The sequence below is a fragment of the Lycium ferocissimum genome, chromosome 7 (genome assembly GCF_029784015.1).
Source record: "Lycium ferocissimum isolate CSIRO_LF1 chromosome 7, AGI_CSIRO_Lferr_CH_V1, whole genome shotgun sequence".
NCBI lineage: Eukaryota > Viridiplantae > Streptophyta > Magnoliopsida > Solanales > Solanaceae > Lycium > Lycium ferocissimum.
The window spans coordinates 23174365-23197705 of record NC_081348.1 but is presented as its reverse complement, the minus strand read 5'-3'; the positions used below and the strand labels follow the sequence as shown (position 1 = coordinate 23197705).

The 23341-nt window shown below is 35.0% G+C and overlaps 2 protein-coding genes and 1 pseudogene across 3 annotated transcripts; 2 read left to right on the top strand and 1 right to left on the bottom strand.

Moving 5' to 3' along the window:
- Positions 1 to 591: 591 nt before the first annotated feature.
- On the top strand, positions 592 to 14043 carry LOC132063886 (uncharacterized). 2 transcript variants are annotated; one of them, XM_059456619.1, is made up of 23 exons: positions 592 to 967; positions 1059 to 1166; positions 2664 to 2812; positions 3522 to 3603; positions 3768 to 4192; positions 5272 to 5704; positions 5814 to 6037; positions 6986 to 7181; positions 7325 to 7473; positions 7734 to 7908; positions 8004 to 8057; positions 8879 to 9058; positions 10196 to 10308; positions 10926 to 11099; positions 11313 to 11370; positions 11574 to 11675; positions 11854 to 11895; positions 11983 to 12113; positions 12251 to 12383; positions 12460 to 12537; positions 13026 to 13142; positions 13305 to 13367; positions 13445 to 14043. In XM_059456619.1, the coding sequence occupies exons 1-23, from the start codon at positions 821 to 823 to the stop codon at positions 13529 to 13531; spliced, it is 3420 nt and encodes a 1139-aa protein (XP_059312602.1). In that variant the 5' UTR covers positions 592 to 820; the 3' UTR covers positions 13532 to 14043. The 2 variants fall into 2 exon arrangements, with proteins under 2 accessions (XP_059312602.1, XP_059312603.1); XM_059456620.1 differs by having other exon boundaries at positions 593 to 967; positions 11574 to 11633.
- Positions 4412 to 4507, top strand: LOC132065846 (U6 spliceosomal RNA; annotated as a pseudogene).
- A 318-nt stretch (positions 14044 to 14361) lies between the features above and the next one.
- Positions 14362 to 21639, bottom strand: LOC132063885 (ferric reduction oxidase 2-like). Its single transcript, XM_059456618.1, has 8 exons — positions 21367 to 21639; positions 20832 to 20940; positions 20552 to 20734; positions 19638 to 19872; positions 16099 to 16426; positions 15754 to 15997; positions 14851 to 15554; positions 14362 to 14762 (listed from the first exon to the last, which is right to left on the bottom strand). Exons 1-8 carry the CDS (start codon positions 21563 to 21565, stop codon positions 14623 to 14625), a joined length of 2142 nt encoding a protein of 713 aa, XP_059312601.1. The 5' UTR covers positions 21566 to 21639; the 3' UTR covers positions 14362 to 14622.
- Positions 21640 to 23341: the final 1702 nt, after the last annotated feature.

Below are 23341 nucleotides of genomic sequence, written 5' to 3'. Positions count from 1 at the left end.
TCATGTCTAAATTAGGAATTAAACTTCCAATCATTTTGAACATCAATATTCATTTATTATTTTGAGAAGGAGTGGATTCATAACTTATTTTCACTGTCTTGGAATAGATATATTATGTTAATTTTTTTTTTTTGTCAAGGATTTAATTGAAAGATGAATGAGATTGAAGAATCTAATTTAATCAATCACACATTAATCCCAAAGTAGTAACTAGTAGTGATACGTTATATTGAACTTTTTGTATCCATTATGTTCTATTCAAGTCAGCATTTAAAAGAAATAACTTATAAGGAGTCATTTGGTATGCGGATGGGATAAACAAGGATATCCCATGAGATTATTTTATCGCACCTTTTATAAGAGCTAGTAATCCCACCATTTTAGCGCAAATGGTATGATAAAATAATCCCGGAATTAGCTAATATCCCCAAACCAAACATGAAATAAAGTTACTCCCAAATTTTATCTCGTAACTATCATTCTCAAATTTAATGTTAACAATCTAACTTACTACAATTCTCAACCCTTATTTGAACTTATAAAAACTGAAAGGACCAAAAAGAGGGTTAAAAACAGTTTAGGGGGTGAAAATACAAATTTCAGGAAATGAATGTGCAGCAGGCATCATCAGTTCTTCTCCAAATCAAAACTCTTTGAGATCCAAACCCCAACTGAAAGGGAGAGGTCCCATCCATCATATTTGACACTCTCTTTCTATCATTTCCTCATCAAATTCACCCCGATTTGGATCTCCATTTAAACCCTAACCCATTTGATCTCATTTTCTAAATTGAGAAGCTTCTAGAACTCATTATCGAAGATGTATATGGCATATGGATGGCCACAGGTGATCCCTATGGAATCAGGGCTATGCCCTTCTTCTCAGAAAATTGTGTACCTCAAACTCATCAATCGCTTATTACTTGTGGTTTCCCCTACTCATCTTGAGCTATGGTCCTCTTCACAGGTCTCAGTTTTTCCTCACATTTTTATGTTGCTTTTCGAACTGGGTGCTGATTAATTTCTCACATTTCTTTTGGGTTTTGAATTGAGTGCAGCATAGAGTGAGATTGGGCAAGTACAAGAGAAGCTCGGATTCGATTCACAAGGAAGGCGAGAATTCGCGTGCTGTTTGGAGTCCTGATACCAAATTGATTGCCGTTCTTGTAAGTACTGCATTCATTGGGATTTATCAAGTCTTTGTAAAGTAATGTAATGTGCCTGAATAGACAGGATTTATATAGTCGATGACAACTAGTTTGAATAGTTGATTGGTGGAGTCTTTTGATCAGTGTTATATACAATGTAAGTTGGTAGGTTTGCCCGTTTCACGTGATTTTTTGGGGGTAAATGTGACAATTCTGGCATTTAAGCTGAAAATTGTGCTCTTATGTAGTGCATTGCCCGGATTTATGGAAAATGTGAAAGTTGATGATTTCACACCCATAAAAAATAATACTATAAGATGTTCTACTTTTTTTAAAAAAACTTTTTGACAAGGTAAATAAGTTTATTAACATTTGGTAGAACTCTGTATACAAGCCATATACCTAAAGAAGAGAAACTACATCAAAATATGGTTCTCACCAAAAGATATCCAATCCTCTATACGAATAGGGACCTCGTGAGCAAGGGCGGATCTATGTAGAAATGTGGGAGTGGCACGCCACCTGGACGTCTCAGGTGAAATTTTGTGTATATATGTATATGTGTAAAAGAAAACATATAAATACCAATCCTGCCACCCGGAGTAACAAGTGAGTGCATAGTGCCTGTGGTGAAACATCAGATTTTGCTACCTCTGGTCGCGGGTGCGAATCGGTTGATACACTTTTTACAACTATTTTAGCTTGCTTCTAGCTAGGATAAACACCAACTTGATAATGTGTGCTTCCTGGCGAGATGGTTAGTAGCTTAGCTTTGTCTATGGTGGTCATTGGTTCGAACCCCAACTACCACTTTCCTTTTGGTAAAAAGCGAGCTGTTATTAAATTTTTGTGGCAAAGTAGGTTTGAACCCGACCTCCTCTAACTTCTGAGTCACCTAATCCAACGAGCAAAGACTCTTTCTTATTTAAATGATAGATGCTAGTAGTATATGTTATCGTACCCTCTGTAAATATTAACATCGTTTACGCAAAATTCTACATACTTACTGTTCAAAGCGGTATGGCACCCGGAACTTTCAAATCCTGGATCCGCCTCTGCTTGTGAGTACACCAAAATTAACTAGAAACAAAACACTCCTATGCAATTTTTACAAAATCTTGTTCCACCCCATCAAATATAAGAAGTTCTACTATTTGAATTATCTTGTCAGAGTTACTATACTTGTATGGACACTTGAGAAGTAGATTGCTTGTTGAGCTTTCTAGGAAAAATGGGTTCAACTTTTTACAATCAATTTAATTGTCTATGGTAAGTATGGATTGAAAATCTGAGGGTAAATATCATGTTAAAATTACTGATAGTGTAAAATATTAACTTAAATCCTAAAATTACTATTAGTTAGAAGTTGGTTACGTGAAAGAGGTTGTTGCTGACATTTAAAGACTCGTTACTGTTTGTTGCACCTATTTCTGATATTGAGAAGTTAGAGTTGCTTTGATACGTGTGAAACAATGAGTACCTTTTATACTTCATATAACTTTCTTTGTATTGCAGACATCTTCCTTCTATCTACACATTCTGAAGGTCCAATTTACAGAAAGGAAAATACAAATTGGAGGCAAACAACCAACTGGTTTGTTTCTAGCAAGCATAACTTTGCTCTTGAATGAACAGGTGCCTTTTGCTGACAGTAACTTGACAATGTAAGTTACCCTTTCTCTACTTTTTGACAATTTATAATTTTAATCTCAAGCTGAAAACTTCAGCCTTGGGATTTTTCCTGCCGTGAAATAAAAACAAGTCTTCCAAGCTACCAGATGTCCTACTGGTCATGACGTCAAAGGGTTGTTGGTACTGCATACTCAAATATTTATGAAAGTTTCTCCTCTTCCTTTAATAATAGCATAGATGATCTCAGTGCAACTTCAATACTACTAATACCTTACTCTCAAAGTAACAGCATAGACAATGGTAACATTGAATTAAACTTCTTGTAAAAAAGAAAAACTGTTGAGCCTGAACTTTAAGACCAGTTGAGTCTGATCCCATTGTTGATTTTAATGACGATAAATCTTTTTGAATCCTGTGCTTCTCCAGTATTTTAGAATTGGACTTTCTTAAAGATTATTTTGGTTTTGTAACTTAACTTGTCTATTAAGTAGACTAACTTGGCTTGGAGCTTAAGTTGTCTCTTCATTTATTACCATATCGAGAACTTGAGGTCCTATTCTGTCTGTACTTTACTATTTGTGGGGCGTTATTTTTGTTTCACTGGCAGTTTATTTTGTGGAGAAGAGAAAGATCGTTCCATTCTTGTCTTTCATGCCGGATTCATTTCTTCATTATTTAAACTTGTCGGTCACTGATGTCTGCTGAAACAAACTATTTATTCCCTGCATATGTTGCTTGCAGGAGCAATGTAGTTTGTGACAACAAACATATGATAGTTGGGCTTTCTGATGGATCTCTGTATAATATATCCTGGAAGGGCGAGGTATTTCTTTTTAAACATGTCTTAATTGTATCGCGCATTAATGTGAAAATATTAGTTAACATTTCTAGTTTATTTCTACTCATTAAATTGAAGGCTGTAGTTGCTTATTTCAGTCGGCAGAAAGTGTATGAAATGGTTGTTCATGATTTTTTGTTGCATTGCAGTTTTGTGGGGCCTTTGATGCCTTTGATCTTGATGCTCAGCCTCGTGATGGCAGTGGGCTTCCTAAACTAGCAAGTTCTTTGGAAAATGGTGTTGCTTCTGGCGAGAGTTTATCTTTTTCTAAATCCAGGCATCATTCGTCGAAAAACTCAGCTGTGATCCACTTGGAGTTCTCCTTACCCTTAAGGTTGCTTGTTGTGCTATTTTCTGATGGACAACTGGTCTTATGTTCTGTGAGCAAAAAGGGTCTGAAGCAAATGGAGTCTATCAAAGCTGAAAAGAGACTGGGTTCTGGTGATGCTGTATGTGCTGCAGTTGCTTCAGATCAACAACTTCTTGCAGTTGGTACCAGAAGAGGCGTTGTTGAGTTGTATGACATTGCAGAATCTGCTTCGCTTATGCGTTCTGTTTCTCTGTATGATTGGGGGTAAGTTTCTGCTGTTGACATCCAAGGTTGGGAAAGATGGGCTCGATTGGTTGCTGATGAGAGAACCCTTTAGTACAAATTGCATTTTGATTATTTTGTCCTAAGCTAAATTCATTTATTTATATCTGAGTCTTGCTTTGAAGTGTGTGTTAGCTTGATAATAGATTATTAAGTCAGTAAATAATATTATGTGGCAACTAAATTTTATGATGATCTGTGATCCCTTCAGGGACATCTGATAAAATTGGAATGGTACAGAGAAGATCATGCCTGCACAAGGATGACATGCACAAAAAAAAAGGATCTGCATTTTAAGAAACCTGTCTTTCTCATAGTAAAGGATCTGCATTTTAAGAAACCTGTCTTTCTTTCTCATAGTATTTAGCAATGTACATATTTGAGTTCAGACGATAAAAAGAATGTACATATTTTAGTTTATTCAACTTTTCTTTTTCTGGTGAATAGAAAGTAAAATTGAAGAAGCATCTGTGTAAGATAATTATGAGCCCGTTTGGATTGGCTTATAAGTTGCTTATAAGCTGTTTTCAGCTTTTTTGAGTGTTTGGCTGGCCAGCTTAAAGCCATTTTGTGCTTAAAATAAGCACAAAAAATTAATTGGGCCCGTTTGGCTTAGTTTATCTAAAGCAGCTTATAAGCTGAAAACAGCTTATAAGCTGCTTTTTTTAAGCCCATCCAAACAGGCTCTATATCTGTGATCATAGTGTTCACACTTGCTACCAAAGGGGATTATTTCAGTCGTACCATCAACAATCTAACCATATGCCCTTTTCAGAAATAATTTCGTGTGTAAATCATGTGAAGCATATATCTATGAAATTTTGGCAGTTATCAGAACTAGTGTTGAAGCAAAATCATCACTATAAACCGTTAAGTTGAAAATATCCTACCTAGTTGGTCTGATTTGGAGATGTTTTAGAGTAGTACTGGCTCTTTAGCTCCGGCTTCATCTTCTTAGAATGAAAGGAAGGCAATGGAAGATTCTGTATGAGGAAACTGCAGCACTAAATAAAAGAATAGAGGACTTTCCTGACTTTTAATAACCTGCCATTCTTCTGCAGATATTCAGTGGAGGATACTGGTGCTGTCAGTTGTGTTGCATGGACACCTGATAATTCTGCTTTTGCAGTTGGGTGGAAGTTAAGAGGGTTAACAGTTTGGTCTGTTTCTGGTTGTCGTTTGATGTCCACAATTCGTCAAATTGGCTTAAGTTCTGCGTCTTCTCCAGTGGTCAAGCGTAATCAGGAATGTAAATATGAACCTATGATGAGTGGTACCTCGTTGATGAACTGGGATGAATATGGATACAGGCTTTATGCTATTGAGGAAGGATCTTCAGAGAGGATTATTGCATTCTCTTTTGGAAAGTGCTGTCTGAACAGAGGAGTCTCCGGGACTACTTATGTCCGACAAGTAATCTATGGTGAAGATCGGTTGCTTGTTGTGCAGTCAGAAGATACTGATGAACTAAAAATCTTGCATCTTAGCCTACCAGTTAAGAGTTATATTTACTGATGAGTGTCTTTTTTTCATTTTTTTATTTTGCTTTTGTTTTTCTCTGTTGAGAATTTATGTTTCTAATGTAGTTTCAACTCTCCGCTAGGTTTCCTACATCTCTCAGAATTGGCCAGTTCAACATGTGGCTGCTAGCAAGGATGGAATGTACTTAGCAGCTGCTGGCCTTCATGGACTGATCTTATATGACATAAGGTTGAAAAAGTGGCGAGTTTTTGGAGATGTCACTCAGGAACAGAAGATCCAGTGCAGAGGCTTGTTATGGCTTGGGAAGATTGTTGTTGTCTGCAACTATGATGATTCTTCTGACGGGTGAGCTATCTATATGCATTAGCTATACTTAAACAGCATCAACTTATGCTGTATGAGGATAGATGAGCACGTTTACATTTTTTATTATGTTTTACACAAGGTATGATTGTACAAGATATGTATGTTCATATATTGGATTTCTCTAACAACTTACTGCTGGTTGGTGTTGGCTTTAATTTAAGGGTCTGTTCAGAAGTTTAACCTGGTTTATTTAGAAACTACTATGTGTTTGGTTTACGCTTGGATAGCAAGCATTTTATAGGTGAGGCAATCATTATCAATCAGGGAGCCTCTAGAGTAAAGAAAAGCATATCTTAGCATGAAAATCTGGATGAGTGATGGTTAGTTGAATAAATGGTGATCATAATGTGAAGAACATTTCAGAAATGTTTTGAAAACTAAAGAACTTTATATGCTTCTAGTTGGATAAGCAGCTATTGATTGGTTAGCTTGGCCACTAAAGGGTGCGGCCTGGGGCCCTGGGTGGAGTGGCATTCTATTCAGGATCTCCAAATCACACATCTTACCCTTGAATGTTGAATGATAAACAATATTTTACTATATGACTCGTGATCTGTTTGCTCACAAGAGGCAGCTAGTGCGTGAAATGGATGTCCTTGTGGTCACAAGAAAATTGTTATGGTCAGACAGATGCATCAAAATTACAGCAAATATTGTTAATTCTTCTATATCTCAAGTATTTGGTGCAGGAGTCCTCTATTTTGTCTCTACTTCTGTTTGGATATATCGTCCTGGGCAGTATTTTTACAGAGTGAGAGGGTCATTTTTCTGATTGAAGGGCGAACATAGCTTTCAAGTTGTAGATTGAATCTCTTAGATTCTATGTTAAACCAAAAAAAAAAAAAAAAGGGGACTTTTAGGTTGTACCTAGAGGGTTCTCAAATATAGCTTTTAACAACAGTTGTTCAACTTTGATTGGCATTGCAGGTATGAATTGCTTTTCTATCCCAGATATCACCTTGATCAGAGTTCACTACTATGTCGGAAACCTTTGCTTACCAAACCGATGGCCATGGATGTTTACCAAGATTATCTACTTGTTACTTATCGACCTTTTGATGTCCATATTTATCATGTGAAGTTATCTGGTGAACTAACGCCTTCGAGTTCTCCCAATTTACAGGTGAAACTTCTTTAGAGTCTATGCTCTATAAAACTGAGTCAAACTCTCTTTTGCATTTTACAGCTCAAGATATATATCACAGTTTCTTTTGAATAAGAGTATTGTGTCTGTCATGTGTTTTTAAGTGATAACATGACAAACAGCTTTCTACAGTACGAGAGCTATCAATCATGACTGCAAAGAGCCATCCTGCTTCAATGCGTTTTATTCCTGATCAGCTCCCAAGAGAAAGCGTTGCAGGAAATGGTGGCCTGTCAACTTCTTTCGATCTGTCAGTCCGAGAGCCTACCCGGTATGTACTTATTGCTGAATGTTTACATCTCTGAGTTGGACCCTGCATTGTTGCATGCATAAGTAGCGCGGACTCTTCACTTTCGATGCCACACACGTGTCGGATTCTCCAAAAATACACTACTTTTGGAGAATCCGACACGCACCCGTTCACATTTTTGAAGGGTCTGAGCAACATAGCAGTGCATGCTAGGATCGATGTGTACTGATATGTGCAATAGGACATTGTTGTCATTTTCTAGTGTGTGCATGTACTTTCAGATGCTTAATACTAAGGACAAATGGAGAGCTTTCACTTCTTGATTTGGATGAGGGGAGAGAAAGAGAACTCACAGACTCTGTAGAGTTGTTTTGGGTTACCTGTGGTCAGTCAGAGGAGAAAACAAGCTTGATTGAGGAAGTTTCATGGTTAGACTATGGCCACCGAGGAATGCAGGTAAGGGTTTTCTTTAACAGTTGAGTTTTTGTAAAATTCTGTACTTACCTTACATGTCTGATATATATATACTGGTTAAAAGCTCCTTATTACAGGTTTGGTATCCATCTCCCGGTGCTGATGCTTTTAAGCAAGAGGATTTTTTGCAGGTATTCAAGTTGTTATTGCTAGAGTCCACATAGTCTTTTGTCTTTGATTTTACACTATCTATTTAATTGTCCATGTTTCAGTTATTAGTAGCTGTCAAATGATTCAAGAAATATAACTTTTGGTTTATTTTGACAGTCACTGGTATATGTGAAGCTTGCTTTTCCCTTTTCTTTCTTTTCTCTTGAGGGGAGGAGTTGGGGAAAGAATATTAAGGAAAAGTTGTCAGGATCAACAATGAGATCAGGGGAAGTCAAAAGAAACCCAGAAATTTTCTGGTATAGGTTGTTGGGGATCTTGTTCTTGAAAGTTCTTAAGCATTTCTCAAGGTCAATCAATTTTAGGGGCTAATTAAAGTTTAAACCAGTGGAGTCCCGAGTGAAATATAGCTGAAGTGTGGAACCTGGATTGAAGTTTAAATAATGGAGCATTTAATGATGTCATTTGAAAAGAGAATTGAAATACCCACATGGATATACTGCTCGCCCTTACGAGTTAAGATTCATCTTTTGCAGGATTTAGGCATCAGAATATTATTATTGATTATCTTTAATATATAGGTTATATTCTTCTATTTATGACCAAACTAAGATCCACGGATAATTAGCATTACCTCACCACCAGTTATGATCTTAGCTCATCATTTATTGCCCCAGATCATTCACTACCATCATGCACAAATTCTCTTTAAGAAAATAACCTATTATCCCTTATAAAAATAAAAATAAAAAGAATCATTTGTTCGTGACGTGTCTTTTGCTTTATGTCTAGATTCGCATATACTGTTCTTTCTTTTATTTGAATATTCGGTGTGAACTTGTAGTTGGATCCGGAGCTGGAATTTGATCGTGAGGTGTATCCTCTTGGTTTGCTGCCAAACGCTGGAGTTGTAGTTGGTGTCTCCCAGAGAATGTCATTTTCCGCGTGCACAGAGTTTCCATGTTTTGAGCCATCTCCTCAAGCTCAGACTATTCTGCATTGCCTACTTCGACATCTTCTACAGGTACCTTGGAATTGTAATTTATATTCAAAGGTTAAAGTGAGACAACTGATGGATTATCTTTTTATGGATAAAAGGGTGGAAGTTTGAAGTGAGATCATCTTTCTATAATGGTGATTGTTTTTAAATTCTAAACTGAGAAAGATATATAATATCTTTCTCCAAGGAAGCTGGTGGTGACATTTCGGTCAAATCATCGCTTTTGATTTTCCACATGGAGAAGTGTCAAGTGCTACATTTTATTTGCACATTTTTTAGAGAGAGAGAGAGTGATGGTACATAACAACGAAATCGCATTATCCATTATGTGTTTAGAGAGAGAGAGAGAGAGAGAGAGAGAGAGAGAGTAATGGTACGTAACAATGAAATTGCATTACCCTGGGTTTGAGCCGTGGGAATGGAGTCCTCCTTGGTAAGGAGTGCTAAAACCCCCAGTTCAATCGTAATTACTTAATTGCTATTAGATAGTATAGTATAGTGATTATAATTATTCCAAATCAAGTCATGAAGTTCTTCCAACCCTAATTGAATGTTTTCTTTTGGTTATTCAGAGCTATTTCGGTATTTACTGTGAATTAGACTGATAATTAATTTATTTTTAAAAATATGATTAGATAATAACTTGAGAAGTACCACAAGATGAAACGTTTTGCACTTGGGAAATAGTTTTTGATTTTATCGAAGTTATAAATGTGATTTTTGATAATAGAAGCCACAAGCATACAAAACTTTTCATGATAAGGCAGTAATCTTCCAATTAATCTGACAAAGTTAAAGTAAAAATTAGTCTGTTTGTAGGAAAATTTTGTACGGTTCAATTTGTGGACGTCTATGCATTTAATTGTTCACGTTTAATCCTACTCCATGCACCTGTTAGTTATTGTCCATGGTCTATGTGTTCTGTGAACATTTGACAAGTTCATGTCGAGTATCGAGATTTTGGTAGACAATTTTTTGGAAAATGCATGTTTTCGTTCTGTGTTTTTTTGTATGTGTTAGCAGTCTGTTTTTATCTGAATAAGCATTCACTTCCGAGACGCTACTATGATTTTTATACTTTGTTAATTGTGAGGATTTACATGAAACAGAATGAACGAACAACTTCATTTTTTGTGATGATCTCTCTTACTGTTTTGGCAGAGGGATAAAAAGGAAGAAGCTCTAAGATTGGCACAATTATCAGCAGAGAAGCCACATTTTTCGCACTGCTTAGAGTGGCTTCTTTTTACCGTGTTTGAAGCCGACATTTTTGGGTAATTTATCCCAATTATATAATTTGTAAGATTATCACTTGCTATCCAAAGTACTCCGGCGACCTTATCATGGATATTTTTCCAGACATTAGAGTCCTGATATTCAGGAAGCTTCCATGGGGACATTGTTGAATGACAAATAATATCTTGCTCTAGTACTCCCCTCCAACGCATCCATAATGAACACTTATGGAGTACCCCAAGGATCAAACAGTCTTATTTTTGCCTAAATTTTTGACATCAATTCCTATAGTTATTTAAAATAAAATTCACATATTCAAAAGCTATACAAAAATTAGTAAGAATCACATGATTTTAGATTTATAGAATTGTTTAAGGGAGTCATAGTTAAAGAAAACCCAGTTGACCCTGAAAATAGTACTAGTTTTGAGAAAAAACAGTCATATAAAATCAGGTGAGAGTTTAATCTTTGTTGAATGTTGTTTCTAGGAATGCATCTTTTGGTGGAACTTGGAAGTTTCTTCTTGAGTTTGTCACTGATTTTTTATGACTTTTGATCTGACAGTCTTCTCTTAGCTCTTTGTTTTCCCTCTGCCAAACCCCAGAACACTTATATTTTCAACATAGTAGTAAAATATGCGTCTTCTACTTTACAGGAGCAAGAATCAGAGTGTTATTTCGAACCAGTCAACAAATTCCTCACTTCTGGATAAGACATGTGATTTGATTAGAAATTTTCCAGAGTACTTTGACGTGGTTGTTAGTGTTGCAAGAAAGACTGATGGCCGGCATTGGGCAGATTTATTTGCTGCTGCTGGGAGATCGACTGAGTATGAAAAGAATCTATTCTTCAACTTTTACGACACTATTGAATGAATTTTAACAAAAGAGCAGCTTTGATGTATATTGAATAGAACTGAATGCATTTTAACAAAAGAGCGGCTTTGATGTATATCAAAACCCTATTAGATAGATCATATGTATAGAAACTTAATTCTGCTTGAGTCCAACTCCATTATTAGCTAATTTATCTCTATCTTTAGGCTATTTGAAGAATGCTTTCAAAGGAGATGGTATCGAACTGCCGCTTGCTATATACTAGTAAGAGTTACAACCTTACAGGCTTTCAGTTTCAAATTTCTGTCTGCAGTTTCCATCTCGTCTACATGTTGTATATCTGCTCTAAGTTTCCCTTTCTTTAGTTGGGATCTGGGACTACTTTAGTTTGTGTTGAGAACTTTGTGCAATATCTCTCAAGAAGTTGTACCTTTGGATGTCTTTGTTTAATATGCCTCTTGCTGCAGGTAATTGCTAAGCTTGAAGGTCCAGCTGTAAGTCAGTACTGTGCATTGCGTTTGTTGCAGGTAATCACGTGCAGATGTAATGAATGTTGGCTCGTTGTCCATGTAATGTACTGAAGTATTTCCCTGGATAATTATATATGTTGTTGTTATCCTGCTGAAGAAATAAAACAGGCAGAAAATATGGCAGATAGAGTTACAAATGTTAAAAGAAAAATTTAATTGTCCTAAACAAGTTTTGGACTTACTCCTTGACCTCACATGGTGTTCTCCACTTGCCCAGGCAACATTGGATGAGTCTTTATATGAATTGGCAGGGGAACTGGTATGAACTTAGATGTCAATTTTGTTTCTTTAACAAGATAATTTTCTTCTTTGTGTGAAGTATTCACTTTTTTTGCTCTGTTTTCAGGTGAGGTTTCTTCTCAGATCTGGACGGGAATATGAACCCACAACCACTGATTCTGAGAAGCTATCTCCTAGATTCTTTGGATATTTTCTGTTTCCTTCTAGTTACCGGAGGCAAACTTTGGAGTCCAAAGGGTAGATGTAGCTACATTAACTAGTGCCAGTTCTTTGTTTTATATTTTAGCAAAAGTTGGCACTAAGATTCTGGTGTTGTTGATGGAAGAAGACTTTCACTTACTTTGTTCCTTTTTCTTATAATTTTTTTGGAGCAGTTCATTTAAGGAGCAGAGTGCACATGTTGCTTCTGTGAAGAATATTTTAGAAAGTCATGCAAGCTATTTAATGTCTGGAAAAGAACTGTCAAAGCTTGTCGCATTTGTGAAGGGCACGCAGTTTGATCTCGTGGTATGATTGACAAACTTTTTAGATTGTATCCCATTATGTTACTGAAAACAGATCATGTGACATAAACGCCTTGCAGGAATATTTGCAGCGAGAAAGATATGGAAGTGCTCGTTTGGACAATTTTGCTTCAGGGCTTGAACTTATTGGGCAGAAGGTACTAACTAGTAATGCTTGTCAATGACATTTAGAATGCTACCAATGTGTCATTATCTTGTTAGATGTTTCGTATCACATGGATGATAGGGTGAATTATGTCCATAAAATATTTTAAGCTCTTGCATCACAAGGGTTCTTCTCTTGGGGATGTGGTTTGGGCATTTTGTCTCCAGAGAATTTGATAAGTTTCTACTTCATGATCAAGTTATGAGTTTATTGATCTTTGGGGTATAGCAAAGTACTCTTAAATCAATTCTGATCTCTTGTTTTCATGCTTTATTAGTGGTCCCTTAATTATGTCCTTAGATGTTCCATTTCACATAACAACTTTTGACTTATGCTAATCAGTTCCCAAATGGTGCCTGAATTCCGTTTTAGATGTATTTCTGTTAATATGTTTGCTGATATGCATTCGTAAGGCATGTTCAGCTATAACTGTTGTTGAACTTAATACTCATACTGATTATCTTTTTTCTTAATCATCAGCTTCAGATGGAAACATTGCAAAGTCGTTTAGATGCAGAGTTCCTTTTGTCTCATATGTGCTCTGTGAAGTTCAAAGAGTGGATTGTAGTATTGGCCACACTTTTGAGGCGGTCTGAGGTTTGGCTTTCCCTTAACTGAATGTAGGATACATATAGGTTGTTGCCTTAACTACATGAAAGATGGTTTGCCATCGTCGGAGAACCTCAAAATCTGCTCATTTTGAGAATTGGTTTTGTTTGTTGCAACTCACACTGGGCTCCTTTTGTTATTTTTGCTCAGGTCTTGTTTGATTTATTTCATCATGATATTCGCTTGTGGAAAGCATATAGCATTACTTTAAAGGTAAATTTGATACGTCATTTCTTGGTTAAGTTGACTTCATTTGTGTGTCTGACTGTGGTTTTCATGTGTATCTTCAGACCCATCCATCATTTGTCCAATACCATGACTTGCTTGAAAGTTTGGAAGAAAAGCTTTCATCCACTTCAAATTCAGAAGAGACATGAGCAATCTGGATGTAAAGCACCGGAACAGCTTTGCTAGAAATGGTTGAAAGAGCTTCCAGTTCGATCTTCTTCTTCAAGCGTTAACCGCACCAACTTGAAATCCACATAAATGTTTACTACTATAGTGGGAAGGGAGTTGAGAGGCTCTGCAAAAAGCACGAGATGAGATTTTCGGTTGATCTTCTAATGTCCACATCTCTGTCCTGCAGAAATTTATTTTGTAGATAGGCATATCATTGCTATTAGTTCTTTGGTTTCTATGGTCCTGTTTCTTTTTCTTGATCCATAGTTTGTATCAAATTTTAGCTTTTTCATTAAGGGTGTGGGTGATCGTAATTGAAGAGGGCACCTCTTGTATGAAAGATCTGATCTTCTGATAAATAGAGAATAGAGAAGAATTTGTGCATTACTGCATCCTTTCCTTTTTCTTGATTTACAGTTTGGACCAGATTTTAGCTTTTTTCATTGAGGGCGTGGGTGATTGTAATGAAAAGGGCGCTTCTTGTATGTAAGATTTTGATCTTCTGAAAGATAAAGAGTATCAAGTAGATTTTTGCATTTCATTACATGGACAAGTAAAGCTGAAGATTTAAGCTTCAAAATTCTTGAACCTCATATAACCCCTTATTGCTTCCTCTGATTGTAATATATATTGAGCTTTGTATAGGAACCAGACTTGGGATTTGTTGTCGGAAGATAAAACTACGAAACTTGGAAGTTTCAGACCTGGTCTTAGTAAAGTTATAGCAACTTGGATTTTTAGTTTGGTTTATAGTTTATAAATACATCAACAGTAAGTTGGGTATGAGATGGTCATAGTTTAGGGTCTCTTCTTAAAAAAAATACAGGTTCCATTCAAATCTGATGAACCTTATTTCCTCATTCAAAGACTACTTACAATACCTTACAAATGATATTCGACAAAAAGTAATGTAATCTTGGGCAGCCATACTCATAATACCTATTTTAAACACGCATATTGATCCAACCAGGAGACTGGAACATATTACAGGGCATAATATCTACATAGATACTGATACATTCTTATTGAGTCCTTTTAAAGCTAGCTCGGGGTTCAGAAGATGAATAAATCACCAGGTGAAGCTGATGGACTCAAAGTGCAGATTTTCAACCAACCCAGATGAGCAAATGGCTGCTACGTCGTGCCTCAAGGTCTTCGGTCCAGAGGCAAGTACTCCAACACTTGATCCTTTTACTTCTAGCAATATTCCTGCAAGAGAATTTCATTTAGTTACCCACACATAGAGAGTTAAAAGGTAGTACTCATAGCATCGATTATGCAAAGATATAGTAATTACTCTTGAGATCGGGTCTCTGGCCATAATGTGTCTTGATTGATTTGTCGAGTGATTGTTGAGGAAGACTTTCTAGCTCTTGATCAGCAGAGGCTAATAATGAGTTTAAAGATTTTGTTGAATCTGCCATGTCCTGTATCTGCTTAGTTTCCCTAGCACTTTTCTTCTTGTTCCAAAGGAAGGCTGCACTTGCTGCAATTACTATAGCAGCTGCGATAAACAACATGTTGAACAAACTCCTTGTGTAGTATGGGAACACCTTGTTAGTACCATGGTCCATAGGGTACACATAGTATTTGTAAAGAAGCCCCACAAATAGAAGGTACAAAACAAACGAAGATGATATTATAGCAGCAAGCCAGAGCCAATTGTTGTGTCCTAAAATGGGGGTTATGGGTGCATCAGAGTAATTAGGTTTGAACCAAACGGTTCGAAGGGGTTCGGGTTCTTCTGGTGCTGGTTCATTCTCTCTGGTTATATAAGCCTCAATATGTAGCTCAAGATTAGAAGAACATCCTGAAGGAGTGCCTGTTACAGGAAGAAGAAGGTCTAACATGGAGAGTTGAGTAGAGTTCTTGAACACACTAACTAATAGAATCTTGGGGGTTTTGCATTTCAGTGTTGAACTCATATAAATCAGCTCTCTGATTATTGAAATGAATGGAGTTATTCCACTTCCTCCACTGATCAGGACCAATGTGTCATGCCTGTGATTAAATATGGCTACATCATCACAAAGTATTCATAGGGAACTAAATCGACTTGGAAGAGTTTAAGCTTTATGTACAGACCGAGTAAAAACATGTTTTCACAAGTTAAAATACACTGATACTGTAAAATATCTTTACGTTGTTAGTGTATATAACTTAAAATCAATTATTAGTGGTTTTTAGTAGAGTTACTAACCTTAGGAAATGAGTGGAAGCAGGTCCATAGGGTCCTTCAACAGAAACCTCAAGACGATCCACAGGGGAAGGCAAAGACATGACATCGTAAAGCTTCTTAGTCCAACTTCCTTCACATTTGATGACAACACTAATTATATCTGATTCTAAGTTACTGTTTGAAGTTACAGTGAATGGATGCCACTGCAGCTTTGATATGGTTGGCACATTTAGGAACATGACACTTGTCGGAGAGTACTCCAAACCTACGGAGCCAAAATAAATCGTTATAACATAATAAAATGTACCCTAATAGTTTAGTAATTCGTTACATCGTCAGTGTACATAAGTTGGGCAGAATTGTTACCTGGTATTTTGGAGAAGTTGAGTTCAACAGTTTCACAAGTCAAAACTCTGGCTGATATCAAACGGACTTTTTGTCTGGATTGCAAGAATCTCAAGTATCGATCGATCACAAAGAGGAAGAAACCAGGAAGCATAATGCAGGCATAGAACATTCCAGTATGGAGTAGGAAGAAAGCCATGAATAGAACGTAGAGGTGGTGAGTGTAGAAGAATAGTTCAAACATTCTTCTTCTTATTGCTGGAAAAGTTGTTACCCACAATATTAATCCACATAGCAAACCAAGCTCTCCAGGTACATTTGATATGTAATGTGGATCCCATTTCAGCATCTGCGTTAAGCCAAGAATAGTAAATAAGATATGATCAAAGTGATCAACCATAAAGAGAAGAATTAACCTAAATAATCTCAAACTCAGCCGCTTAAGTTAAAATTAGCCGACTTATGTATAATCCATGTATAACCGTGTATAATCAACATATAATGTATGTATACTGGCTAGAGAAGTAAATCGGATTCAGCTGGCTATTTATGTAAAGATCATCCCAGAAGAATTAGTCTAGTTGCCGCCCACTCGACTGCTTAAACTAAAAATAGCCAGATGTATAGTATATGCATAATCCATTTATAATATGTGTATAAACATGTGTAATCAGTGTCTAATCTATGTATAGTGAACCAATAGGCTATTTGGGTAAAGATCCCATAAATAAATATGATGGTAAATGACAATAAATTAAACTCCAGGGTGATTTACTTTGTCCTTTATTCTACTTTTTTCTCCCATATTTTTTTCAAAAAGAGTTACAACCGGCGAAGATATGGTCAGTTTCACCGGGAATTATGCTATATATTCATATATAATCAAATATTTTATACACAAATATTAAATTTTGCACGCTCTTAATGAAATTCTTGATTTTGCCACCGCGGACGGTTATTTTTATTTGGAGGGGAATCTAGATATAATATGATTACGTCATGCTGGCGCCATGCTGGCGCGGGTGATACCCAAATAGGTGTCACACTTGAAACTTTAAGCCATTCCATTTCTTGATTGATGTGGGTCCAAATTTAAAGAATATTCTATAAACTGGGAAACACCAAACAGTAAGGGCCTTCCTGAAAATGGCAAACGCTTCAAACAAATCATGAGTAAGACACAAATCTGGTCCAATTAATACCACTCTCCTTTCTTGTAGTGTCACTCTCATGAATAATGGCTCTTGCACTTTTTCTTCTGAATTCTCTTATCAAACTACCAATGATAATGGAACTTTAATTTTGTCTTAAGACAAGGAGGTTCCCACATTAAACTGTTTCACCAAACTTTTATTCCTTTAATTTTATGTTACTTATATTATTGTGTTAGTTACTCACCATGTGTTCTCTTTCATTAAAAGTTAATAACTATTAAGTTTTTGCTACATTATTTTACAGCGTTTATATAAAGTAAAATAATTCTTTCTGGACTGAATATAGGGACTCTTGATAATATAGTCCGAAAAATAAGAGAAACGCCATTCTTTTGTTATGTTTTTTTTCTTTCTTTTTTTCTTTTCTAATTTGGCAAAAGGAAGGGAAAAATATAGAATTGAACATGCCCATATATATGTGTGGAAAACTTACACTAGTCCAAAAAATAAGAGACGCCATTATTTTGTTATGTTTTTTTCTTTTCTAATTTGGCATAGGGAAGGGAAAAATATAGAATTGAACCACGCCCATATACATGTCTGGAAAACTTACATTAGTACCACTAAACTATAAATTTTGTTGATTTTGGTATGGTTTGTTTATTGACTTTTTTTTTTTTCTTCTAAACTTTGGATCGGATTTGCGAGTGATATGAGAAATATAAAAAATATAATCATTTATTTTGTTGGTCTTGTTATCAATAAAGATGCTCAACACCTTAATTACAAGAACTATTACATCTGTGGAAAAACTTACTGAAATTAATTTTTGTACTATAGCTTTGCCTTTTGTTATGAAAAGACTAAAAAGTTTTGGACACAGAAGAAAGGATAAAAATGTAATGATGAAATCTTCTTTATATCACATTATACTTTTGATTACTCCTCCCATAATATGACAACTTAGATAATGGACCTTAAGAAAAAAGTTATGATATATATTTCTATGTGATTTGCCTTTATAAGAATTTGAACCATAAGTCTTCTGAAACTGAGTGTTAGGTAAGAGCAAGATCTGAGGCACAATGATTACCAAAAATGCATAATTGCAATCGAATTATTCAATTAGAGTAGTATGAATGCATATTGTTTGGGTATCTTTTAAAAGTAAGTAAAACTACGAGAACTTTGATTAAAATTCAGTGGACACCAACCGCACTACAAAGGTCAGAGTTAGTTGCTCGGTTTTCAGAGTTAGTTGCTCGGTTTACATCAAGAATAATAATAACTTTAAGAATATTGTTGTTATATTTCTGTAAAATATTTCACATATTTTTTCTTGATACGCAAAAGCTTGAAAGTAACTAAAATCAACTATTCACCGTAAAGTAGAACGGAAAGAGAATTTATTTCCCTTATCATTTTTTTTTAAACTTGGACGATAATATTATACATAAGCTATATACTGATTTACTTAAGTGACTGCAGGCTAGTTATCATCCATTTCATAGTAATATTTATTATGGGTACTTACTTGTAATTGCCTTGTTGCTTATAAATAATCCAACTGTATAAATATTTTCTCCACCATTAATGGATTAAACTTAAAACTTTATACATGAATGTATATTTTGTTGGTTGAAAATAATCATCGTCCACAAATTGTTTGTTGGTTGTTATTATTGCTCACTTCTCAAAATTGTTAAAGTCACAATTTTACATATTGTAGGCCACCAAGAAGCCAATTTAGTGCCTTTAGCATACAGTGAGGTTTGAAACCTAGTGAACTTGATATTCACATCTTTTTCTTAGTGTGGGCACTATCAACCTAACAAAATGACATTGAGGGGCAAACCAAGAAACTTAGTGTGTAGTGATCATCTTCTTCTTTTTCGGCTGTATATCAGTTAAGTTTCAAAAGTATCATTAATGTTTATCGTCTTTTTGACGTTTTCTTGAATCTTGATTTAGTAGTTTCTTGTACATAAAGTTTACGTAGCAATATCTCCCTGAATTTAGTACTTTAAAAAAAATATATAAAAAAATCATGTACTAACCCCCTCTGTTCCAAAAGAGATCTAATTTCGAAAAGGTTCAAATTTAAGTATACTCAATGCTAAGAAATTAGGATATCATTACCAGAAAATCGCTAATTTTCTATGTACATCCCGTTAAGATCGCAATTATGTGGGTGGCCACTGAAAATCTCATTTCACGTAGTGTTTGCGTAACATTTTGTACGTCGATGTCTCGGTGAAAATCATTGTCTTGGTGTCTGTGTCCCGAATACGGCAAAATTACGATACAGTTCCCCTTCTCTCTCCACATATATACCCACACAATTGATATTGCAATTAATGAAATAATACATTGTGAATAAACATGAATTGGATAGAGGAAAATTACCTCATGTATTCTCCCAGAGACGGCCCAAAAGAGAATAAAGAGAAGACCATGAATAGTGAAGAGGGTCATAGCCATGTGTCCCAACCATATATGATATTTGATGCTACCTTCGGAAGTTAGCCCCAAAAGAGGCAAAATTGATGAACCTCTACTCACTGGATAAAACAGAAATGTTAAGCATATATTCCCTGTTAGCCCTACCACCAAAGCCAACCTATCAATCCTTGCCTGCCACCTGCATATATAGTTTCCACCACAAAAAATGTTATAACCGCTCACCAAAAGATTGAAAACAAAAAAAAAGACCAAAAAAAAGTGAAAGAAAAGGCTAAAAGTTCTATACATGCTACTCTTGTACGTCTACTCAAGTATTCATGAATAGTGAACCATCAATTTCAATACAAGTAAAATTTGAAAAATGGTACTCTCGTCGGTTCAAATATTAGTGGTTTCGGCAAATTGGACTTGTTCCAAGATATTTGCGTTTTAAAAAAAAAAAATTATTTATACTTTTTCTAATTTATCAAATTCACCCTAACTGTTCAAGTGGAGTACTCAATAAGTCAGACAGTTTGCGAAAAGTTATCAAATATTATTATGGTTAAGGCTATTAAATTCTCTTATAGAAGTGTGCAAGAATTTTTAAAAGACAGATAAGATGTACAAGAGGTAATATAATAGACAGAAAGCAATAACGTTCAATATTTATTCTTAATAGAACTTCTCTTTTTCTTTTTATAGTAAAATTTTTCCTTATAGAATGAGTGTTTATAAAAAGAGGTTTTTGAAAGGGAGAGACTAATACTTCAACTATATTTAGTCTTTATAGAAGTTCTTTTTTCTTTTTATAGTGTAACTTTCCGTTGGTGAATGAGTAAATTATAAAAGGAGGATTTTGAAAAGAAGAAACTTACACTTCAACTCCTTTGGTTGCTGCATAAGTGGTAATGGTACTATAGTGAAAATAGACAAATGCTGAGAAATACCAAACACAGAGAATTATGAACATAGCCAGAAAAAAGAGCTCTATCCATGTCACTATCCCTAATGGTTTGATGATTTTTGGCTTCTTCAATATCTTCAACCAATCTTTGTTGCTGAAATAAAAACAACAATAACAAGAAGAAAAACAATTAATACATGATAATGTCAAAAAAAGAAAACAAGAAAATATTAAGACATTTTTGTATATACCAGCATGATGAAGTGACAATATCACTCTTTTTCTTCTCTAGGTGGACATAAATGCATCCCAAAACAGCTATGAATAAGATTGGGAATGTGAAGTTCATCATAATGGGACCTGTAGAATTACACCAAGAATCAAATTTATAATTTCTTTTATTTTCCTTCATCTAAACATGAAAAAAAAAAAAAGAGGAAGTCCCATTTCATGCTCATATTTTTCGGTAAAATAAAATTCCAATTTTATTGAAAATTCCCAAAAGGCAGGGAGGATGCAGTTAAGTACTTATGGATTCACCTGAATTCAATATCTTTGGCTCAGACTTTGTATAAGTGTCAAAAATCCACTATTTAAGTAGAAATAGTAGAGTTTGAACCCAGTAATCAAATGACCTGTGCTATATATATATATATATATATATATATATATATATACTAAAAAACACGCAAATTTTTGATGATTTTTTTTCAAGGATTCCGAACTCGAACTTATAGTATTCTAATGGAGAAAAGAATGGAGAAAATGGAGGAGTTAATCAAATACCTTGGATATCAAAGAATGTGGAGTTGGTAGTAGCAACAAGAACAGGAACCCATTTTTGATAATATGTGAAGGTTGGCATAATCACCCACATCATCAAATTCCCAAGAAATACTGTAAGTGCTAAAGCTAATATTGCTCCTTGTATCATTCTGATTGTTCCATCAGAAAGTGATGATGATGATCTCCTATTCACCTCCATTTTTCTTCTAATTAATTAGCTTTTTTTTTTTATGGCCTCTCAATGGATATAGTGAACTTGTTAGCAAAGGAGTGTTTATATGTTGTGTGCTATATATAAGCAAAGTTCGTATGGGATGCTGACTTGACAAGATTATTGCACCTCTTAATAGTATGGTGATCTTGTCTTTCTAGGGCCCCATTTACATATATCTTCTTTTAACACTTTTACCTAACTTTGCAAAATTCTTTTTACTTTAGGTCATTGGGACAAATAAATGTAAATTTTGAGCTCTTTTTCAAGTTTTGGTCGAAACTTTGCCTTTAAACTAAGTTATTTTTCCGGGGTTGTACAATGAGTTTAATTGTTATATAAGCTCTCTTTCCTATGTAATTTCTATACCCGTAACTATGTCATATGTTTCGTTCCATCTCTGAATATTTTAATGCAATTTGGTCAGACTGGCCATTTCTGATTCCTATTTTTTCTCCTTTGTTTGCGTGGGACATAGGTTAAGTATTAATGAGGTATAATGTTCTGAAATATTTCTTGGCGATGGAAAGAGAAGTTTATTAGAAGGTGTTGGGTATAATTATCGGTATGTTGAGTAGTCTAACACTCACCAATCTTTCATGCTAATTCTAAATTTTTGAAAACAAATTTTCCACCTATTGTCATAAAGGAATATGGATTTAATGGTATTTTGCAGCGACAATTTTTTTGAATTGGTTACTCTTTTTCGATGTCACGCAAATTTTTAAATGGAATGCTTCTTTCTCCAGAGAGAAATATTTTTTGCTTTGTTAGGTGGAAGGGAGATTATTGGTTTTTGATAAAGGGTATTGTGGTTTTTTTGGTGGTGGTCCGGTGGTGAATAATTGTATATCAAAGCTATGTCTGGTGTATGTCATTTGTATGTTCAGTATATTAGGGCCTTAATTTTGCATAGTAAAGTCCCTTCTTAAAATGCAGAATTTAAGCTTGAAAATAAGATTGTTTACCTGCTATAACACATAAAGGTGGTCTTATGGTATAATAATTTTTGATAACGATGGTATATATGTATATAACTTAACTCATTTAGCTTAATTAACTACCATTTAAATTTATTTTGGTTCATTAACTGTACATGTTGCGTTTGTATACTCCAATTAGAGTGTTGGTGCTTCCTTCAAATAGGTCATCAAACTATTATAGCCATGGAAAAGTTGTGGCATATATACCATTTTAGTTTGATTCTATATCCAACTGCGGAACTGCCTAACCAATATATTTTGGGCTACTGCTTTTGTAAATATCTATTTTAGCAATTCCTTCTAGATTATTTTGTTGTTTTTTTAATGACAAAATGGAGAAAGTGTTAATAAAATACATAACAAGCGATAATGACTATTGCTTTTTATCTTCTCAGGTAATACCTAGGCAAAGATTATGGGGTGTAAACATCATTTGATTTTATTGTTGTAGAGGTTCTTTTTTTCTTTTTTAATCTTTTAACTTTAGTTTGTACGTACCATGAATCTTGTGGTTTTTGCCTTAGATTTTCTCCATTTTAGGTATTGTTTGTTGGTTATTACCTTACTGACGTAGCAGCTAGGGGAGGTAGGTGTGGAAGTATCATGAAATAAGTAAAAACAAACAAACTATATTTATGGAAAAAGTGGACTTGTTTCCTTGTCCTCTTTTAAATAAAAAAGAATAATGCAAAAAAGGAAGGATCAAGTAATTAACTAGTGGTGGATATGGGTTGTGCCACTAAATCCTTCAGTGACCATATCCAGCAGTGTCCACACATAA